The 20,872-nt window shown below is 42.3% G+C and overlaps 1 protein-coding gene across 3 annotated transcripts in view; it reads right to left on the bottom strand.

Moving 5' to 3' along the window:
* Positions 1-20,872, bottom strand: part of SULF1 (sulfatase 1) — a 150,358-nt gene that overhangs the window by 71,378 nt on the left and 58,108 nt on the right. For 2 of the 3 annotated variants that reach the window (XM_063923881.1, XM_063923883.1), the window contains exons 3-5: positions 10,264-10,510; positions 7,675-7,914; positions 4,767-4,918 (exon numbers count right to left, since the gene is read on the bottom strand). In XM_063923881.1, coding sequence (XP_063779951.1) covers positions 4,767-4,918; positions 7,675-7,914; positions 10,264-10,435 — 564 coding nt within the window. In that variant the 5' untranslated portion in view covers positions 10,436-10,510. Of the gene's footprint in view, positions 1-4,766; positions 4,919-7,674; positions 7,915-10,263; positions 10,511-20,872 lie in introns of those variants that run through there. The other variant, XM_063923882.1, reaches the window with a different exon arrangement.

Raw genomic sequence — 20,872 nt, 5'->3', positions numbered from 1 at the left:
TACTATACAGTGGCAAACGCAGGATTTATAGAGGGGGGTTTCCGACTGTGATCCACAATCTCCTACTCTGCAGAACATGGAATACAGTATTAATAAGTAACACTATAGAACAGGGGTGGGCAATTATTTCAGCTGAGGGGCCACTTGACATTTCCTGTCAGTATCCGAGGGCCACACACAAAATAGCAGCTCCCCCCACTTGCCAAAAATATAGGGACGTGGCTTCATGTGGAAGGAGTGTGGACAAAAAATAATACAGATTTGTATTAGGCTGCACAATAGTCTCCATTATTCAAATTGCACCACTTACACACATTACAGCAGGTAGAGCTCCCTTTTACACAGTACGGAAGGTAGAGCCCCCTTTTACACATTAAAGCAGGTAGAGTCCCCTTTTACACATTAACATTTTATTTAGGATAATTATTGCGCAGCAAGCAAATTATCCAGTGTCTTATGGCCCCTGTGGAAAGGTGTGACACAGTGACAGAACGCGAGGGGTCACAGATAAGAGTCGGCACACACACAGTCCAGTCTCCGAGGGAAGCCAGCATCTTCGGGGAAGCTGGACATGCCCCCGGAGCGAAAGAGAAAAGACCCACCAGGCCACGCCCCTTTTAAATTAAGCCGCACCCCCTTTTTGGGCACCACACGGCTTGAGCGGGGGGGGGGGGGTAATAGTACAGAGTGCGCTCCGGGTGTCACCACACCCGGTGACGCCTCTGGGCGACACGGTGACAGAACACGGTGGGGTTGACAGTGACAGAACACCATGGGGGTGACATGGTGACAGAACACGGGGGGTGTGACGCAGTGACAGAACATGGGGGGGTGACACAGTGACAGAACACGGTGGGGGTGACAGCACACGGGGGGTGACACGGTGACAGCACACGGGGGGTGACAGTGACAGAACACGGGGGGTGTGACACAGTGACAGAACACGGGGGTGACACAGTGACAGAACACGGGGGGGTTACACAGTGACACAACACAGGTGGGTGACACAGTGACAGAACACGGGGGTGTGACACAGTGACAGAACACGGGGGGGTTACACAGTGACAGAACACGGGGGGGTGACAGTGACAGAACACGGGGGGGTGACAGTGACAGAACACGGGGGGTGTAACACATTGACAGAACACGGTGGGGGTGACACGGTGACAGCACACGGGGGGTGTGACACGGTGACAGAACACGGGGGGTGTGACACAGTGACAGAACACGGGGGGGGGGTGACATGGTGACAGAACACAGGAGGGTTTGGTATAGCGAGAGCTAAAGATCTCTCCCCCCAACCTAAAAACAGTCTGACGCCACTGCCCGCACACACAAGTACACACACACACACACACACACACACACACACACACACACACACACACACACACACACACACTTTCTCTCACTCACTTTTCCCAGTAACTTACTGATCTGGCTGGCAGTGGCAGGAAGGATGGATCTGTAGCAGTCTGGCTCTTGTCCGTGTAGCTCCGCCCCCTGAGGTCCCGTGTAGCCCCGCCCCTTCATCGGCACGTAGCCCCGCCCCCTTTTCGGCTGAACACAGCCGTTGTCACTGGGGAGTCTGGAGGCGGGAGGAGGAAGCTGCTACAACGCAGCAGCAGGAGCAGCAGGGGAGAGAGGCGCCGCTGGCAGCTTGGAGGTACTGCAGTGCAGAGCAATGACAAGCAGCTCAGCTGGTCGGGCCGCTTGTCATTGCTTGCTGGTGGGAGGCAGTGGGCCGAGCAGGATCGGTTTGCGGGCCGCATCCGGCCCGCGGGCGGTATTTTGCCCACCCCTACTATAGAATATGGTCTATAGTGTAAACTGTATCAAACATATTTAAATAATATAAATAAGATAAGTGGTCAGGAACAAGTTAAACATATTATAATAAATAAATAAATACACAAACATAATGGAACCAGTACTGCACTTTCTACTGCACTTTCTAAGCATTCTCTTACCTCATGGTAAGGCTCCTGTCTCTTCTTCCTGGTAGCTACTCTCGGGTCCAGTGCACTGATTGAGGACTCAGAACCACACACAGCAAACTTGGTAGAAGAAGCTGCTACCACTGGGCATTTGCAGCAGTTCTGCCTCTAAACCTGCATGATGTGGCAGCAGCTCTAGTAATCGTATTATATACCATTGCTATTGTTGTCATAATTTCAGCCACTTGCCAAGAGAATGGGGGTTTCCAGGCAACCAGAATCCCCCCTGCGTTTGCCTATGCTGTATGTATCATTCCCTGTTCTGTGTCGTCCTCTTGTGTATATAGATTGTATTGGCTTTCTACTACCTATTCATTGCATTACAGACATGCCATGTTAGCATGGGGTCACATGTCAACAGCATTGAACTGAATTGGAAATATATATAATCTAATATATAAAAACATTAAGGAGTGGGCAATAAAGCCATGTTTCCCATGCAACCACCCTGGTATCCAACATGTAACATAGACCGGCCTGATGTTAATTATATTAATGGAAAATGTGAGTCTGTGCATCCATCCAGTTAAAATAACCCACCAAACTGACCAGATAATAAATAATAATAATAATAATAATAATAATAATAATTAGCTTGTAATCTCCTCAATAAATTGGATTAGAGTTATACAGATAAAACAGGAAACCCAGATGGTTTCTATGGCTCTATGTACTAATGTACAGATAGCAATTTACAATGCTCTGTTTTTGTAGCTGAGTGGCGTCATTTATAATATTTGATTATTGCATACAATACAGCTTTGTTATAAAGTTATAGCAGAGCTCATGAATTTTTTGCAGAGTGGGGGAGGGAGTACTGTCCACATGGTGGTAACACTAATGGTTATTCTTGTTACCATTTGTAACAGGAGTCCACTCAGACTCCTTATCCAAGCACACCCCCGACTGAAGATCTCACAAAGTGTTAAAGAGGAGACAAATATGGAGGAACGAGTGTAAATGGACAGCTTTACTCTTTATTTCCCTATGTTTATAGACACCCCATATCTGAAAGTGCATTCATTTACGGACTACAATAAATGTCATGTTGTAGTGGACTCCCACACATGTAGAAAAATATCAGCCAACTAATGGAACCCATATATCTGTGACTAATTGGTGTCGACAGCTGGCTTGGGGGATCGCAGAAATCCAACATGTTGGATTTCCTAGACTCAGCGATTCTGCTATTCAGCAGATTGGATCGGCAGAATGGGGAATCAGGGCCATAGATGTATGGGCCGCCCCACATAATTCAGTGGTATCTTGTTCACAAGGTGATATATTTTAGAGCCTCAGACTTCAGGTTTCTCTGAATATGCAGATTACTATCAGATAGGATTGTATACATTTTAACTAATTCAAAATATCTACAAATGCTATATGCTGCTGCTTCTAGGAAGATTAAGGACACATTACTGATGACCTCATGTGACCCCTAGGCCACCATTAACCACCCCTGCAGCAGAGGTTTTCTGGGACTTATGACCTGTATGGAAAGATTTTGGAGAAGCATCTGTCACACTGTTAGTTATATACACAAAGAGGCTGTGTATAACAGAGATCCCATACCCCTGACTTATAAGTGTTTCCTGAGAGCAAAGTAAAGAAATATCTTCTGGATTGTATCTAAAGTAAAGATCTTAAAATAAATATATAATTAGAAATCATTACTGTACACTATAGTTTATTCTTTGTATTATTAACACCAGTTACATTTTATGAAGACATACTAGACAATGATGAACAACAATTCTGTATGTATGATGTATCATTAAATATTAGTCTTTAGTTACTTTGAGAATCATTTAACTATGAAAATGTGGAGGTGTTATATCACAGGCCACTGCTTTCCACTTCACATACATTCTTCACATACTTTTCCCTGCTTCAGGTTTTTACCACTTAGTGAAGAGAAAAAAAACACCCATTAGAGCACTTATTATACTCACACAAAAATATCTATATGATAATTGAGGATGGCCTGTCTGTCCTGATACAGCATGCAGTGTGCCACCATTCCCCAGCCGGAACACCGACTGCCGAGCCGACATCCCGAAGGCAAGTATTAGGCGTGACTGGTAGGGATAGGGCCCAGGATAGGGGGGGTGTTAGGGTTAGGCAATAGAGGGGGGGTTAGCTGTAGCCGCAACCCCCCAAATCTTAGCCCTAGCCGCCAACCCCTGTGACTTAGCCGTACCCACCACCCCCACTATCTTTGCCCAAGCCGCCACCCCGGACGGGTTAGGGTAGGTGGCAGGAGAGGGGTAAATTAATTATCCCGTCCCCTGTCGGCATTCTAAAATTTGGGATGTCGGGGTAGGTCACCCCAACCGCCGGGATTTGCCATGACACCCCATCATACATATGGTGTGTGAGGTGTTGCGCAGCCCAGTGGGCAATGTAATGGGTAAGGCACCATAATGATGAAATTACTTGGAACTGTAGAGTGGGGGATGGGTTCACACTGGATTCAGAGGGAATCCCATCATCAAGCTGTCCGGACTAGCATTTCACTGGACGGGGGTGGCCAGTGGGGCCCTGAGACTTCCCTAAGCTTCCCAGGGCCTGGGAAAACCACTGGAGGTTTGAGAGTCTCCTGGACATTCCAGGAGAGTAAGTAAGTATGCTATGAACTCAATGCAACCCCATATACAATTATCTTGTTTCGGACACAATGACATTTCCTTTATGATTGTGAGATTTTCTGTATGACTGTACAGCAACCAAGTTTTCACCCAAATAAACTGCCAATGGCAAATGAATTACCTTTTCATACTCAAATCCATGCTTTTCCTTGTATCCGTTCCTGCACATAGTATAGTTATAGAAGCGGGAGTTCTTGATCAACCCAAGCCATTCTCTCCATCCAGGGGGAATATAACTTCCATTATACTCATTCAGGTATTTTCCAAAAAATGCTGCACAAAGGAAAGGCATACACTATATAAACAAGGGGTAAGAACATGCTCCTCTTCACAGGCCAGAATCCCATTAAAGTAAAATAGTGATCACATTACATTTCATGCTCTTCAGTGGTTATACACCATTTGGGGTAGGTGAAATCCCTGTGTATATGTTATATCATTAGATAGTGCAGTGCAATATTTAATTCTGTAATAATAATAATAGTAATAAATAATAATATATTTAAAAAAAAATTATGTTAAAGATTGAGCACCAGGAAACACAGTAGCCAATAAGGTGGACTACTCATGGATTGGTAACCAATATCAGAGTATATGAACCTTTACATGGGGTTCTTTACTCATGCCCAAGACCCAGTGGGTTCTCATACTATTTAGTGTTTGCTCCCAGACCTTCTCATTGGAATCCTATAGGGCCTGATTCAGTAAGGCACACCCACATGAATGCCCAGGTTGATGTAAAGGAGTGATTATTTGCAACTGTGTGAAAAGTTCTGAAACCTTCTACAGCACACGCATAGCTCTGAATGTACAGACAAGGAGCTGTTACAATCAATGCAGATGCCATCAGAAGTGTGGCAGAAAAGTAGTATGCATTCCTGGGAGGTGGCTAGTAGTAGTGCATGGAAAAATGATCTGTTCAGTGGGCGTATTACAGGAGTTTCAATGTAAGCAGCTGCATTCACATCAGCTCGGCCACCACAATAGGAAGCCACAGTCAGACAGAGAAACTGCACCCGTCATAAGGCTAGTGCAGTTTTCAATGCTGCCACTAAAGATGGCGTATAAGATGGCATCAATCAGTATTGCAGTGTGTACGGACGCTAAAAATGGCCCCCCTTTCTAAAATGGGCCTCCTTCCACAGAACGGATCGCTTTTACGATCCGCTCTGCGGTGCTGATGCGCTCCCTTCTCCCCGCAGCGCCAACAGCGGTTAAAACTGCAGCCTGCGGTTCAGTCATTGGCTGTGCACGCAGGCTGCAGGAAGGAGGAAAAGACTGATCCCTGGCAGCATGTGGAGCCAGCAGAGGCTGCCTGGTGCTTAGAGGAGACCAGAGGCAGAGGAATGAGCTCTCAATCTCCTGTCTCAGCAGACAGCAGCCTGGGCAAGCAAGGCTGGCTATATTGCATTGTTTATAAATATATATGTGTGTGTGTGTGTGTGTGTGTGTGTGTGTGTGTGTGTGTGTGTGTGTATATAATATATATATATATATATATATATATATAAAATGAATCTACCTCTTTAGGGCTGAAGTGCACCGGTCCCCCCATAGCCTTAATCGGGATCTGGGTTGGTGTTTGTATATCATTCACATAAACTCGCAGCCGGGCAGCCCCTAATAGACGCTGCTGCATTAGATTATGTGTGCGACTCAGAACCAGGTTATTATGTACTACCTAATAATCTGAAAGGACGGATAGCATAAACACAGCTTCTACTTCTGCATGGTAAATGTAGATACAATATTAAACACCCAAAACTTTCCCAAGTTTGGTCACTGTTGAATATATATTTATGAAAGCCTTCACTGTGTCTTAAAATAAAGTGGCCTATGTTCCAGATTTGATGGGATTTTAAGCATTTTACTCATTTAAATCATCGCAAACAAAAATAATAATAATAATTCATCCCTAAAAGCTCACAGGACAGTGGCGTTCTCTAATGCTTAAATAAACTTGTTCCTTTTTAAATAAATCTTCCGCTAAACACTTTTGGCAAAGGCCCCTAGAGATTATCTAAAAGAAAGCTATTTTCTATAAATATTACAAAGACTGACTCCTTATCATATTTTTTAATTCAAGTATTTTAAACCGAATCCAATGAAATACAAACAATATTATATGAATACCGGCTTAGATCACAACATATGCTGGCCTAAACCATGTAAATCCATTTGCAATTAGCAAGGAATTTCCTGTTTTATTCAGCAGTGAAAATACTTAGTGGTCTATTTAATGCCCCTTGCAATATTGTACCAAGGGAACCATTGATGCAATAAATGACAGAATGCAGATTTCGCTGATGAATGTTATCTCTTCAAGAATGAAAGCTCTGTGGTGGGTTCAAAGTTCAGGACAAGACGGAGACAGTGGGGGACAAGGGATTTTGCAGACAAGCTCAGTGGATGCACAAGTTGCTTCCTTATTTAGTTATGACTTCAGATTACATTTAGCAGGATAATGAATTGGGGGGATTAGTTGCAGTTTACAAATAGTTAACTTTGGTTCATTTATAGGTGATCATATAAGTTACTATATGACCCAATTGGACAGATGTATTAAGCCTGGAGAAGCGATAAAGAAGTGATATGTGGAAGGTGATAACTCACCAGCCAATCATTTCGGGTTTAAAAAATGACAGGAGCTAACTGGCTGGTGCGTTATCACTTTCCACTTATCACTTCTTTATCACTTCTCCAGTGATAATAGTTTTCTCCAGTTTGGTAATAACAATTGCCTGCAGTATTTTGTAGACAAAATGACTGCCAAAGGGCATCACACTGTAGTATACAGTAGCTCCCAACTATCCCAATTTTCATGAGATAGCCCCGATTTGAGGGCAGGGTTGTCCCCATCAGTCGGGGAGGCAAGTCCCATTCGCTAGGGGAAATTGCAGTCCCAATCCACCAATGAAAAGTAAAGTAGAGACCATTATTCTTATCAATTATGATCATACAAATGACATATTTTTATACAGTCATGCTTACAAACCAATATCAATAGTAGATTGAATAAAGCCTCTGACCTGTCCTGTATCCTGTATTATTAAGATATACTGCAAAGGTGCGTGGTTCGTGCATGGCTTGCCAAGACGGAGAGGAGCAGTTTTCGTTGTTTGTGTAAATGTTGTGGTTGTGGACATATTTCCCAGTTAGCATCGATGAGCGGGACGGACAACACATAGGAGTGGTCACAAAGGCATTGACAAAATTAGCACCTCCTTCCTCCATAATTTTCCTGGTCTTGTTCATCACCTGCAACGAACCTGAAATAAATAATACTCTTTGCTAATGTTTAAGTCATTCACGTGCAACCCCCCCCCCCACTCCCCCAGATTAATAAATAACTTTACCTAAGCATAATTCTATCTTTCAAAAAAGCGTATATGTATGCGTTCCCTTCAGTTTCTTCAATTTTCCTACCAATTGTCTGACTACTAGGGTTCTCATTGTCCTTTTTATCCCTGGACAGTCCCTATTTTTCTTGAAAGAAATTGGTAACACTGAGCTGTTAATAGACTCCTGTTGCTCCCAGATTAATAGAATTTGTACTAATAGCTTCCAGTATTTGTTTTACAGGAACCAAGTATCACAAGTAGCACAACACAGACTGAACAACTGCCAGCTTACATGGGCCTTCTGGTTTACCCACATTCAGATATACTGTATATGTAATGGCCCAGTAACATCACATGCAAGAAGGGGTGTAGGCAGGGCTAAAGCTAGGTACACACTGGAGGATTTTTTGAACGATATGCCTGATTCTGGTATTTCTGTGGGAAGGACCCTGAGGAAAATTGACAGTAAAATTAAGTTATATATAAGCATTACAAGTTAGCAGCTCCTTAAGGATGATCACCTATTAAGAAGAACAATTTAGCCAATGAGAAAGCTGCATAACTGTTAAAGTCTTGATTTTCAGTGGATAAAAAGGATGTAACCTTTGGTTTGAAATGGCTGAGGAACATTGCAAGTGAATTGGGTATACCAGGGGCATCAAATAAAGTTTCCCAATTTTCCAATCTGTGGATTTTTGCAGGTGGCCCATTTCCTCTAAAATTAAAGTCATAAATCTCTATCTTGGTAAAAACCCTCTCTAATAACTTAAAGACAGAAGTACATAATAATAAATTAATTCCAATAAAAGAAATCATTTTCGATTACATACCGAATATGCAGAAACTGTTTAATTACCAATTATCTTTTTTTACTAATATTTTGGGTGCAGATTCAAAGTTGGAATTTTTTTTTTATCAGTTTCCAATTGGAAGGATAAAAAATTTGAGAAAATAAATACAGGTTGAGTATCCCATATCCAAATATTCCGAAATACGGAATTTTTTGAGTGAGAGTGAGATAGTGAAACCTTTGTTTTTTGATGGCTCAATGTACACAAACTTTGTTTAATACACAAAGTTATTAAAAATATTGTATTAAATGACCTGCAGGCTGTGTGTATAAGGTGTATATGAAACATAAATAAATTTTGTGCTTAGACTTGGGTTCCATCACCATGATATCTCATTATGGTATGCAATTATTCCAAAATACGGAAAAATCCCATATCCAAAATACCTCTGGTCCCAAGCATTTTGGATAAGGGAGACTCAACCTGTAGTATATTAAAATGTTAAACCTTTGACATGTATCCTATGGACCACATCAATACAATGATAGAATAGGGGAACACTAGAAATGACCGAAGCTTTAAGCATTGTGGAGATTATCTGAAACCATATTTCATGGTGGAAATTGCAAGTGAATGGTGGAGTTTCAGCATGCGCACTAAACACAAAATGGACTATTATTTTGCAAATACTGTACAGATGTGTCCTCTTATATCTTTGTTCTGTGCGCTACAAGTCACGTTACACATAACGCATGAGTGCCATGTGACTCGGTAGCTCTGAATGTCTTTTTTTGCTATTTTTTATAGGCATGCCGCATATCATATTAATTAGCAGGAGCTGCTTGTGTATCCTATTGCATTATTTTGTGGCTAATACGCATTTTTGCAGAAAAATACACAATAAAAGGCGCTGCATGGCGCGAATTGAGGTGCTGTTTAGCGTGACTGCAGCAAGGATGTAAGAGTACACATCTATATATAGATGCAACAACAAAACACTAATCATCAGACTGTATTATAAAGGCCCACTGTGGATCTCATGCATTAATTTGATATGATGATTGATCACCTTTGCTATATTGTTGGTCAGTATGTTGTATACTTAAAAATATGCTCAACTCTCCAAGGACAATAAAATACAATGTAAAATATAGTAAAGGAACGTTTTATAACATTTTACAGATGTTAACAAAATGTATGCGATATTGTTATTACATTAAAAAAAGTATGTCAGTAAAAGTATTTTAGTCCCTTTTATTGCATTTATTTGTGAGTATACAAAACATTACACTGTACAAAACACTATAGAACTACACTAGAAATACCTAAAACAATATACAAAACACTAAAGTGCCTGTACACATGTATGATGAAATCATTCATTCAAAATGAGCTCTCAGAAATGTTCGTTAGCTGTGATTGTCAGAACAATATAAGGAGTGACCAGACCTGATGCACACACTTTTTCTAAATGTTTACACCTCACCTAGCTCCACATCCTGATCATCTGTGAGAACCAGAATTATATTCGGCCTAATATTCTTCCTGTCCGGTGGTATACGTCCTCTGAATCTGGCTGCTTTTAGAGTTGAACAATAACTTGCAGGCAGTTCTATATCCAGTAATAAGAAAACGAGTGTGAAACAGTAATACTTCATTGTCGGTCTGCCGGTGTCTTCCCCGCAAACAGATGGGGCCAGTGTCGCTTCTGCTATTTGTAGGCAATCCCGTGGCTGCAACAAAATTATTAGAAAGTCATTTCATGCTTTAATATGCCTATTAATACCAGCATAAATTTACATGCATTACGATGAAGCATAAATGAACTGCACCAGAGCAGGCCAGTAAATAATTATCTGCAATGGTTAGCTAGAGGCATAGCTTACACAATGGGGAGTAAGGGAAACAAGCACAACAAAACATGAGAACATAACATTCACAAGTAGAATATATATTTTCATAGACTAATATTTTATATGATGTATCTGTAGAAACAAATTTATAAAGAGAACTGGGAGCAGACGGGTCACTTGATTCCGAAGAAAGTGTAGATAACCTGATTCTGAGCCGCACGCAACTCTCCCAAAATGCAGTGCGCCAGTTGAAAATAGAAGTCTAACGAAGTATCTGCACAGCTCTCTGCGACTGAACCACCCCTTAGTACACTTGTACCGCATTCAGATAAAAAACCCAGGTCGGACCAGGCTTTTAAACCCTGGTCCGACCTGGGTCCGAGCAGGCTCAGACCCTTTCATATTGCAGTTTCGACCCGGATTATTCCCGGGTTAGTGCCTTTCACACTGAACCCGGATCACCTATGTTAAACACTGTGATGTGATTTAAAATGGACTTTTCTGGCTCACATTGATGAGGTTTCAAAGGAAATAAAAGGAGGGGCTGCTCTGAGCAGACATATACACAGCCAATCAGCACCTTTTTCTGAGACACAGGTTGAATATCCCGGGTCAGAGGCTTTCACACTGCACAACGACCCCGGGTCCGACACTTGTTTAACCCTTCTTTTAACCCGGGTTGAAATGCAGGATTGCTCGACCAGGCTTATTCACTTATACCCCTTTCACATCGCCAATGCCGGATACCACCCGGGAATTGGAAACGGGTCCTTATCACGTGGGATCCGGCATTGAATACTAGTGTTGGCTTCCCTGACACGGCAATATGCCGGGTGGGTTGCCATAGTGGCGGGGGTGGGCCGACAGCAGGGGCGGAGGCGGAGCTGGGAGATGAGATCATCTTCGCGCCGCCTCTACCTGTTGCAGTGAATGGGTCCCAGGTTGCATTGACCCGGGAGCCCCTTTACGCTGCCACTGACCCAGTATTCAACCCAGGAATAACACTGATTTATTCCCCAGTTGAATTGCCGGGTCAGGCGACCCGGGATTTTGGCTATGGCACTTTCACAGCGCCCGCTGACCCGTGTCGACACGGCAATATGCCGGGTCGATACCGGGTTATTTGTGAGGTGTGAAAGGGGTATTGTTTTGGCGATGTGAAAGGGGTATAGAGTAGGTGTCATCACTATTATATTATCAGCACTTACCCAGAACCGTTGGGAGGGGTGTGACCATTGGGAGCGGTGTGCGAGTGGTGCCATTGCCAAGGGCGCAGGACCCTTGGGTTGGCACTGTCACTGGCCAATGGTCCTTGCAGCTGGTTAGTAGGGTGCCTGGAATGGTTCCCTGTGACCAGTAGTGCTGCTTTACTGCTGCCCCAAGCATTCAGGATACTCCAGGCATGCATCCTGCAGTGTGCAGAGCCATCTGGAGCATCCAGGCAGCTATACACTATTTTCTGCTGGTGACCCCGCCTCCTATTTAACATATGCACTTAAGCAGTACATACTGGGAACATTGATGAAAACTGATGCACAAGAAAGTTGCTGCAACCCATAGTAATCAGGGGGTCTAACATTTTTCTAGGGTAGTTCATAAAGTGAAGCAAACATACAGTGGGGGGAATTCAAATGTTTGAAACGTCGGTTGGGTGTCTGTTTTTTTCATGTCTATTAGATAGGAAAAAACAGACACTCAACTGACTTTTCAATTATTTGAATTCCCCCCAGTATGTCAGTTCTGGTGAAAGCACAATTTTTCTTTTGCATTCAGTAATCGGCCCCAAACACTTTAAACTTCTATGGTGATACATAATCCTTACATCCGGTGTAACCAACCCCAAAAAAACAAAAAACAAATTCCACAATGCACAAATCAATTTTTTTTGTTAATTAGTTTTCAATTGAGGGCTCACTTTAGATATAAATAAAGAAATGCTTAGTTAAGGAAATAAGCAACTATAATTACAGAGGGGGTCATTCCGAGTTGTTCGCTCGCAAGCTGCTTTTAGCAGCTTTGCACACGCTAAGCCGCCGCCTACTGGGAGTGAATCTTAGCTTCTTAAAATTGCGAACGAAAGATTTGCATTATTGCGAAAATACATCTCTGTGCAGTTTCTGAGTAGCTCAAGACTTACTCGGCATCTGCGATCAGTTCAGTCAGTGTCGTTCCTGGTTTGACGTCACAAACACACCCAGCGTTCGCCCAGACACTCCTCCGTTTCTCCAGCCACTCCCGCGTTTTTCACAGAAACGGTAGCGTTTTTTCCCACACACCCATAAAACGGCCTGTTTCCACCCAGAAACACCCACTTCCTGTCAATCACATTACGACCACCAGAACGAAGAAAAAGCCGTGAGTAAAATTCCTAACTGCATAGCAAATTTACTTGGCGCAGTCGCAGTGCGGACATTGCGCATGCGCACTAAGCGGAAAATTGCTGCGATGCGAAAAAATTTACCGAGTGAACAACTCGGAATGACCTCCAGTGGGTAGGTAGCTATTACATTTGAACGACTCAGAGAAGGGGGAAAAAATTCTGCCAATTTAATTCTATGCCTGTGTTGAAAAGCTGCGAGTGCGGCCCTTGCACTGACTGACAGTATCGATGATCAGGTTTAGCACTGTATGAAGCTCAAAGTTCCAGAGCTGCTTCTCATCAATCAGCATTGGCAGAAACTCCGCTCTATTCATAATCTACTGAGCCGCATATGATCCCAAGTCTCTCTCTGCTGTCTATACAAACCCGTCATTTCCCTCCCGAGATTCTGTGGTGCTTGTCATTCAAGAAGATTTATAATCTGATGTGACAAGAAAATCTTGGACACGGTGGTTAGCTAAATGTACGTGTTAGAGACAGTTCATAGAAAATAATTCTTCCACATTGCAAAAGATATGTAAGAAAAAAATACAATAGTTATAAGCCTGTATCTGGAATATCTTGCTTCAGCTAGCACACTTTATATGTGTATATGAAGCGTGGAGAAATGTTATGAGAAATACATTATAGTCTACCTCCGCCTTTAAAAAAGAAACTGCCCAGTGTTCATTATATGATCAGCAGTTTGGCACCTGGAACATTCAGCAAAGCAGTGTTTAGACATGCAACATTAACCTGAATCAGACAAGCAAGCAGAACTAATTAAGTGAGAAATATCCATCACTATTAGACAGTGTGGGTTAGGAATCAGTGTGGGTGATTTCTGTCAGTGAGATGACAAAAGAAAGAAAATAAAATAAAACAGGGCCAAAGAAATACAAATCTAAAAATAAAAGCGTCTTCCTAAAACTTCCTTAATTCCTTAAATTAGTTTAAATTAAGTAATAACCTAAATTTGAAGAAAGGCATGAAATGTAAATTTATTTATTTTTTCTTTTTCTTTTTGTGTAAAAGGAAATCTTTATTGTTAAATATAAATTACTTAACACAAATATATTAATCACCACAGCTGACTAACAAAAATAATTTTATAAATTCACAATTTGCTTTCATACACTGTAGAGAGGCCTAAACTAGCCCACACAAGACCGTAGGGTGTCAGGTGAGTTTCAGGGCATTAAGGCCAACGTCATATCTATGTCATACTTGCCTACTCTCTCGGAATGGCCGGGAGGCTCCCGAAAATTGGGTGACCCTCCCGTCCCCCCGGAAGAGCAGACAAGTCTCCCGACTTTTCACTTCCCACCTGCCCGGCCGCCCACTTTGAGAGTAAAGTGGGTGGTCCGGACACTCGATGACGCGATTCAACAAGAATCGCGTCATCGTCGTCACGCCCCCCCTGCTGTAAAATGATGGTTATAGCGGCATTACAGAGCGGGGGCGTGGCTTAAACGCGGTGTCAATGTAACCCCACCCTCGTACCACCTCCGACCCTCCTCCACCACGCCCCATTCCGCCTTCTCCCCGCCCCCTCCTCTCGTCATTGTCCCGGACAGCCCCTCCACTGAGCCGACCTGGCAGCTCTCTCCCGGAGAGGGCTGCCAGAAAGTAGGTAAGTATGATCTATGTTTAGGCTTAAAATACTATCCCTTCAAACTGGGACACTAATAAATTACACAGGTTCTGTGGCTGGCTGACCAAGTCTGCATTTGACCTGGATTAAAATCAGCCACAGAACCTATAACATATATATTTATTAATATACACACATATATATATATATATATATATACGCACAATAAGACTCTCCTCTAGTTTCCAAACCTTTAAACGTTCTCTGAAAACTCATCTCTTCAGACAAGCCTACCAAATTTCAGACCCACACACATAACCTTCACAGCTTCTCTATCAAGTTACATCCCCTCTGTACAGTCCACATAAACTCACATTTTGTCTTCCAACATTGCTGGGTGATCATATCATATACAACCCATTAAGAACCTTGCAACCTGGGGAACCATTATGTGATAGGTAGCATCTATCCTTGTGTATCAATGCCTATTTCCCTATAGATTGTAAGCTTGCGAGCAGGGCCTTCCTACCTCTGTCTGTCTGTCTGTCTGTCTGTCTGTCTGTCTTTGCCCAGTTTTGTTCTATAATTGTTGTTCTAATTGTAAAGCGCAACGGAATATGCTGCGCTATATAAGAAACTGCTAATAAATAAATAAATATATATATATATATATATATATATATAACGACTAGGCAACTCTGCACTGCGTTTTCCTGCTCCGAACAGGCAGCAAGTGCTGAATCCCTGATAGACCATAGCATGACTTGGGGGGCCCCGGGGAAACTAACTTATTGTGGCCCTTACCAATAAAATTGTCAAAATTATATACTGGCAATGTTATTAAAAATATATAGTTGACATTCTCCTAGTGATGCAAATGTGTTAAACACACTGTAGTCCCTGCAAGGTCACATTATACCACCTTGCCCCCCACACTGGTGATTTAGTGATGTGTGAGGGCCCCTGGGAACAACCTCGGCCACCCTGTTTTTAATTCAGCACTGATTCCTAATAAAGCAGCACTGTTGCTGGCAGCATTCACTGAACAAATCAGAATTCGTGTGTCAGGTACCATAAGAGCTGCAGCAAGTACCTGTGTGTATGAGCCACAAGGTTCTCAATGTAAATATTAGCACAACTCAACGGTGAGAACCACAGAATTAACAGAGAGGGCCATAAGAAGATTGCTATAATACTCAAAGGTTTCACTCACACATAAAAGCCAGGTTTCACTCATTAAAAATAAGATAATCCTCTCAAACTGCTTGGCCACATCAATGAACCTCCCACCGCTTCATCTAATCCTGGAGAAAGCTGCTGCTAGGCATTGTATGTCTCTAGATACAAGCAGTTCTGGATGGGAGCACTGTTCATTCACATTCCAATCCTATCTTAACTAAGGTTAGAAGGGGAATGATGGTTTTGTAAAATGCATGTTATACATAGTATATAATGGGTGTAGTATGGAATGCCGGCGGCCGGGCTCCCGGCGGCCAGCATACCGGCACCGGAATCCCAACCGCCGGCATACTGACAGCTGGGCAAGCGCAAATGAGCCCCTTGCGGGCTTGCTGCGCTGCGGGCATGGTGGTGCGCTACGAGCACCACGCTATCTATTATCCCTCCAGGGGGGACGTGGACCCCCAAGAGGGAGAAAAGCTGTCGGTATGCCGGGTGTCGGGATTCCGGTGTCGGTATACTGTGCGCCGGGATCCCAACAGCCGGCAAACTGAAGACCACCCGTATATAATACATTCACATAGGGGCAGATTTATTCACTTCTTTACTAAAATAATGTGAAAAATGGTGACAGAGGTTCCTTGCAAGCTCTGTCCCTGCATGCAATTATTGATACATCCATGCAATGTAGTCAATAATCGCATTGCGAATTGGGCAGATTTTATCAAAACACATCCGCGTCCTCAGATATGGATTGTGAGAAATCGGCCCCATAGACGCATTTTGTGCAAAAAACATAACAGAGCTTGTTTGGGGTCAGTGAATTTAGCTTCCCCAGCATAGGTGTTTTGGAAACTGACGGAGCTGTGTAAGTAAAATGTATTTATTCCTTTTCATCTGGTATCTTATTATAATAGATTCAAACTGTAGAATTCGTGATAAATAAAGTGGAGAGAGATAAAGTACCAGCCAATCAGCTCCTAACTGCCATGTTACTGTCTGTGTTTGCAAAATATCAGTAAGGAGTTGACTGACTGGTACTTTCTCCCTCTCCTCTGCTTAGTACATAGGCCCTCATTCCGAGTTGTTCGCTCGCTAGCTGCTTTTAGCAGCATTGCACACGCTAGGCCGCCGCCCTCTGGGAGTGTATCTTAGCATAGCAGAATTGCGAACGAAAGATTTGCAAAATTGCGAATAGAAATTTCTTAGCAGTTTCCGAGTAGCTCGACACTTACTCTGCCACTGCGATCAGTTCAGTCAGTTTCGTTCCTGGTTTGACGTCACAAACACACCCAGCGTTCGCCCAGGCACTCCCCCGTTTCTCCAGCCACTCCCGCGTTTTTCCCAGAAACGGCAGCGTTTTTTCACACACACCCATAAAACGGCCAGTTTCCGCCCAGAAACACCCACTTCCTGTCAATCACACTCCGATCACCAGAACGAAGAAAAATCCTCGTAATGCCGTGAGTAAAATACCTAACTTTTGAGTAAAATAACTAAGCGCATGCGCTCTGCGAACATTGCGCATGCGCAGTAAGCGACTAATCGCAATATAGTGAAATTCGGCAACGAGCAAACAACTCGGAATGAGGGCCATAGACTGCTACACACTGGGTACTGACATACTAATCATTCTTACTCAGAGTTGGGCAACATAATTTTTTAAGGGGCCTTCAAAAGCGTCCCTTGGCCCCATATGTAGGGCTTCATGCATGTTTGTAAAGTGGAACCTGGCGTGCATAACCCCACAGGACTCTGGAGGGCTGCACAAGTGTGTCTTTACTAGCTGCAGTTATACTGAACAATGGCTGCAGAGGCACTTCCTGTAAAACAAACACTTGTTGTATAACTTGTGGATGGCAATGATGCAACTCCCACCATCTACATTCAGCATACATTTATAATGTTATCTTTGCATTAAATGAAAGCACCAGCATTTTCTCACATACATAGTAGCTCAAACAGCAGGTTCCATGCTGTAGCCCAGTCTAAAATCTTCAATTTAAGGAGAAACACGTCATTATCATTTTACATACCAGTCTGTCAGACTTGACCTGTGACAAAAGTTATTTTTAAATAAACCTTATAGTGCCTTGAGTACTGTTGTAAAAAGAGCGCTATATAAAATTATTATTATTATCATGATTTGTGTGTGTATTTTTACATTTATTTGTGTATAAGTAGTGATGCACCATAATATGCTTCGCCCACTTGATGTAAATTGGATCATTAGTCCCCATCCCCATATGCCCCCATTTAGCAGTACTGCTAAAATAATGTTAATTCATATACTTATTGTGACACTTTAGTGTATTATCTGAGTTTTTTTAGTTGTTATTTTCTTAATAAAGTAGTAGGTTATAAGATTTAATAAAAAGCCTATTTAGTTTTAACAAATCTGGTCAATGTTGTGAATTATATGGTGCTAACATCCTATGCTAATTTTTAGAGATGTAATAAATACATGTTAGTAGCCTTTTATGGTTATGCATACAATGTATTTTGTCAATATACTGTATGCATATTTGGAAAATATGATGTATCAGCATTTGTTAAAGGTTGAAACGAAGGTAAATTGGAGGGGGTTATATCTTAAGGTGACACAGGAAGCTGGAGTGATAGAGGACAGGAAGCTGGAGTGACAGAGGGCGGGAGGTTGGAGTAACAGGGCTCAGGAAGCTGTAGAGACAGAGGGGGCAGGAGGCTGGATAGTATACAGGGCAGGAGGTGACACAGGGGGCACAAGTCTGGCTGAACCTCTTTTGCATGATGATGACATTGGTTATATTCCTATTTCCTACACAACAGGCATCTTCTAGACCATGTGATCTACTGCCCGAATAGTGAATACGGACTGAATTCACGTTCTGTCCATGGAGGATACATTTCCTCAGAGGTTCCCCGTTACAGAGAAACCACCATATAGGAAAGGTGTATTTTTATGTAGTACGCAGAAAAAAACAAGTATATATACATACTGTGTATTTATATATTTATGTAGAGGGTGGCACTCACGGGTCTTCATACAAACAAATAATTGACTACTGAGTCCGTTCACTTGTCCAATGTTTTGGTGTTGCCACCTTTATCAAGAACATGTTCTTGATAAAGGTGGCAACACCGAAATGTTGCCCTCTACGCATTTTTACGTATGGGGACTGACTGACCCGGGAGGGCACCAAGACATGTAAGAATTTATACCACGGAGTGCCGGCATTTTGTGATATACAGTTGTGCTCATAAGTTGATATACCTTAGCAGAATTTGTGATTTTCTGGCCATTTGTCAGAGAATATAAATGATAACTCACAAACTTTTCTTTCACTCATGGTTAGTGGTTGGGTGAAGCCATTTATTGCCAAACAACTGTGTTTACTCTTTTTAAATCATAATGACAACAGAAACTACCCAAACAGAGTGGCCATCCGTTATCTAGCCTTCGATATAAAATTATCGACCACATCCCGATTTCTGCGAGAGGTGGTGATAGACAATGAGCTTTATCCAAATGTGAATCCAAATGGATCTTCTTATTAGATGCATTGTCACCCAAAGGACTAAATTAAAAGTTTACTTGGAATGTTTTTCTTTAATATGGCTACTATATTAGTTGTGCTTTCCGATCTTGTCCCCCCTTCTTTTCTGTCCTTTCCAATTCTGTTTTTCCTTCCTTCTTTTTTCTCCCTCCCTTTCCTCCCCACTCGTTTTTTATTTTTTCTCCTCCTTTGATGAGGTGTAACCTATCTGGTGACCATTTAACATCTAAATACCACTCTCCATATATTTGTTAGATTTGGTTATCCGCCATTGATATGTGCCTCATTATTTTGAATTTATTATGTTTACTGTATGCTGTTGTAGCTAGTATATTCTCTACTTTACAGATACTGTCCACTATAATAGATATTCTTCAGCTGTTCATCAGTAACTTTTTAACTTCATCACAAACCTTTTAAATTCGTCGTTTCACTATTACACATAAGCTGTTTGCACTCTACGGGGTCTTCGCATGCATATCACATGCCTTAAACACTTTGTTTTCAATTCATACACTTTCACTGACAGGTCTCCCCGGTGCCTGCGATCTAGCGCACTCGTTGCCTAGCAACTAATACATCACCTATGAGCGGCTCACTTGACCCACCCGGAAGTCCCAATCACAGACGCCGGGAACACCTTCTCCTGCACGCTACTTAACAGGTGAGTGCTTCACATTCTGGTTTAGTTCTTTATCACTTGTTTTCCACTGCATAGGGTTATTCTTACCTGATGAAAAGGCTGCTATGCCTTGAAACTTTGTAAGCAACCTGCATTTTTTTTATTATGAGCACGTTTGCCCATCTTGTCACCATGATTTGAATACAAGTTTTTTACAAGTCCTTGGAGTGCCGCCTCTATTCCTTTGCTGCTAACACCTGAGCCACAGGTTTGGAAGGATTCACTACTGCATTATCACTAGGAGGGCACCCAGGCATTTATCCTCTCTCATATAGAATTTGTTTTTAAGGGAAGCAAAGAACACAGCTGTTTTTGGGGTCTAGCTGGCAACAGCAACACTGGACTTATTAGGCTCTATCTGATCTACGACTGGCCCTTCTATATATCAAGAACAATAAATGTAGCTAAAATATTATCTATTCAACATTTACATGTCTTACAAGGTTAAATAAAAAACATAAACTGGGCAGACTAGATGGGCCGAGTGGTCCATGCCTGCCGTCAAATTCTATGCTTCTATGTAAGTGGTCCTTTCCAAGATTAAAGGCAGATGTTGAAACATACCACCCACCTATAGAAAATAGTTACCTGAAGCTCCATGGTAGGTATTCAACAGAATTATATTGAAGCACTAGGTATGGTACACAGTCCAACACTGCAAGGAAGATTAGCTTAACTCAGCTGGGGAACCTGTAATTGATTAAGTAGGCAACATCCCTTTTCATCCCTATGCTTAAAATATTCATGCTCAGATGGCAGTAATTCAAAATGTAACTTCGACTAAAACACCAAATCAGTTATACTACTCTTCTGAACTAAGCTTGAGCAATAGATCTATTGATTGATCGAGTGAGCCTTTACTGTATTTACTTAAAAAAATACAATTTATTAA

Source organism: Pseudophryne corroboree, chromosome 5, assembly GCF_028390025.1.
Source record: "Pseudophryne corroboree isolate aPseCor3 chromosome 5, aPseCor3.hap2, whole genome shotgun sequence".
NCBI classification, from domain to species: Eukaryota; Metazoa; Chordata; class Amphibia; order Anura; family Myobatrachidae; genus Pseudophryne; species Pseudophryne corroboree.
This window is presented reverse-complemented; position numbering and strand designations above follow the sequence as displayed.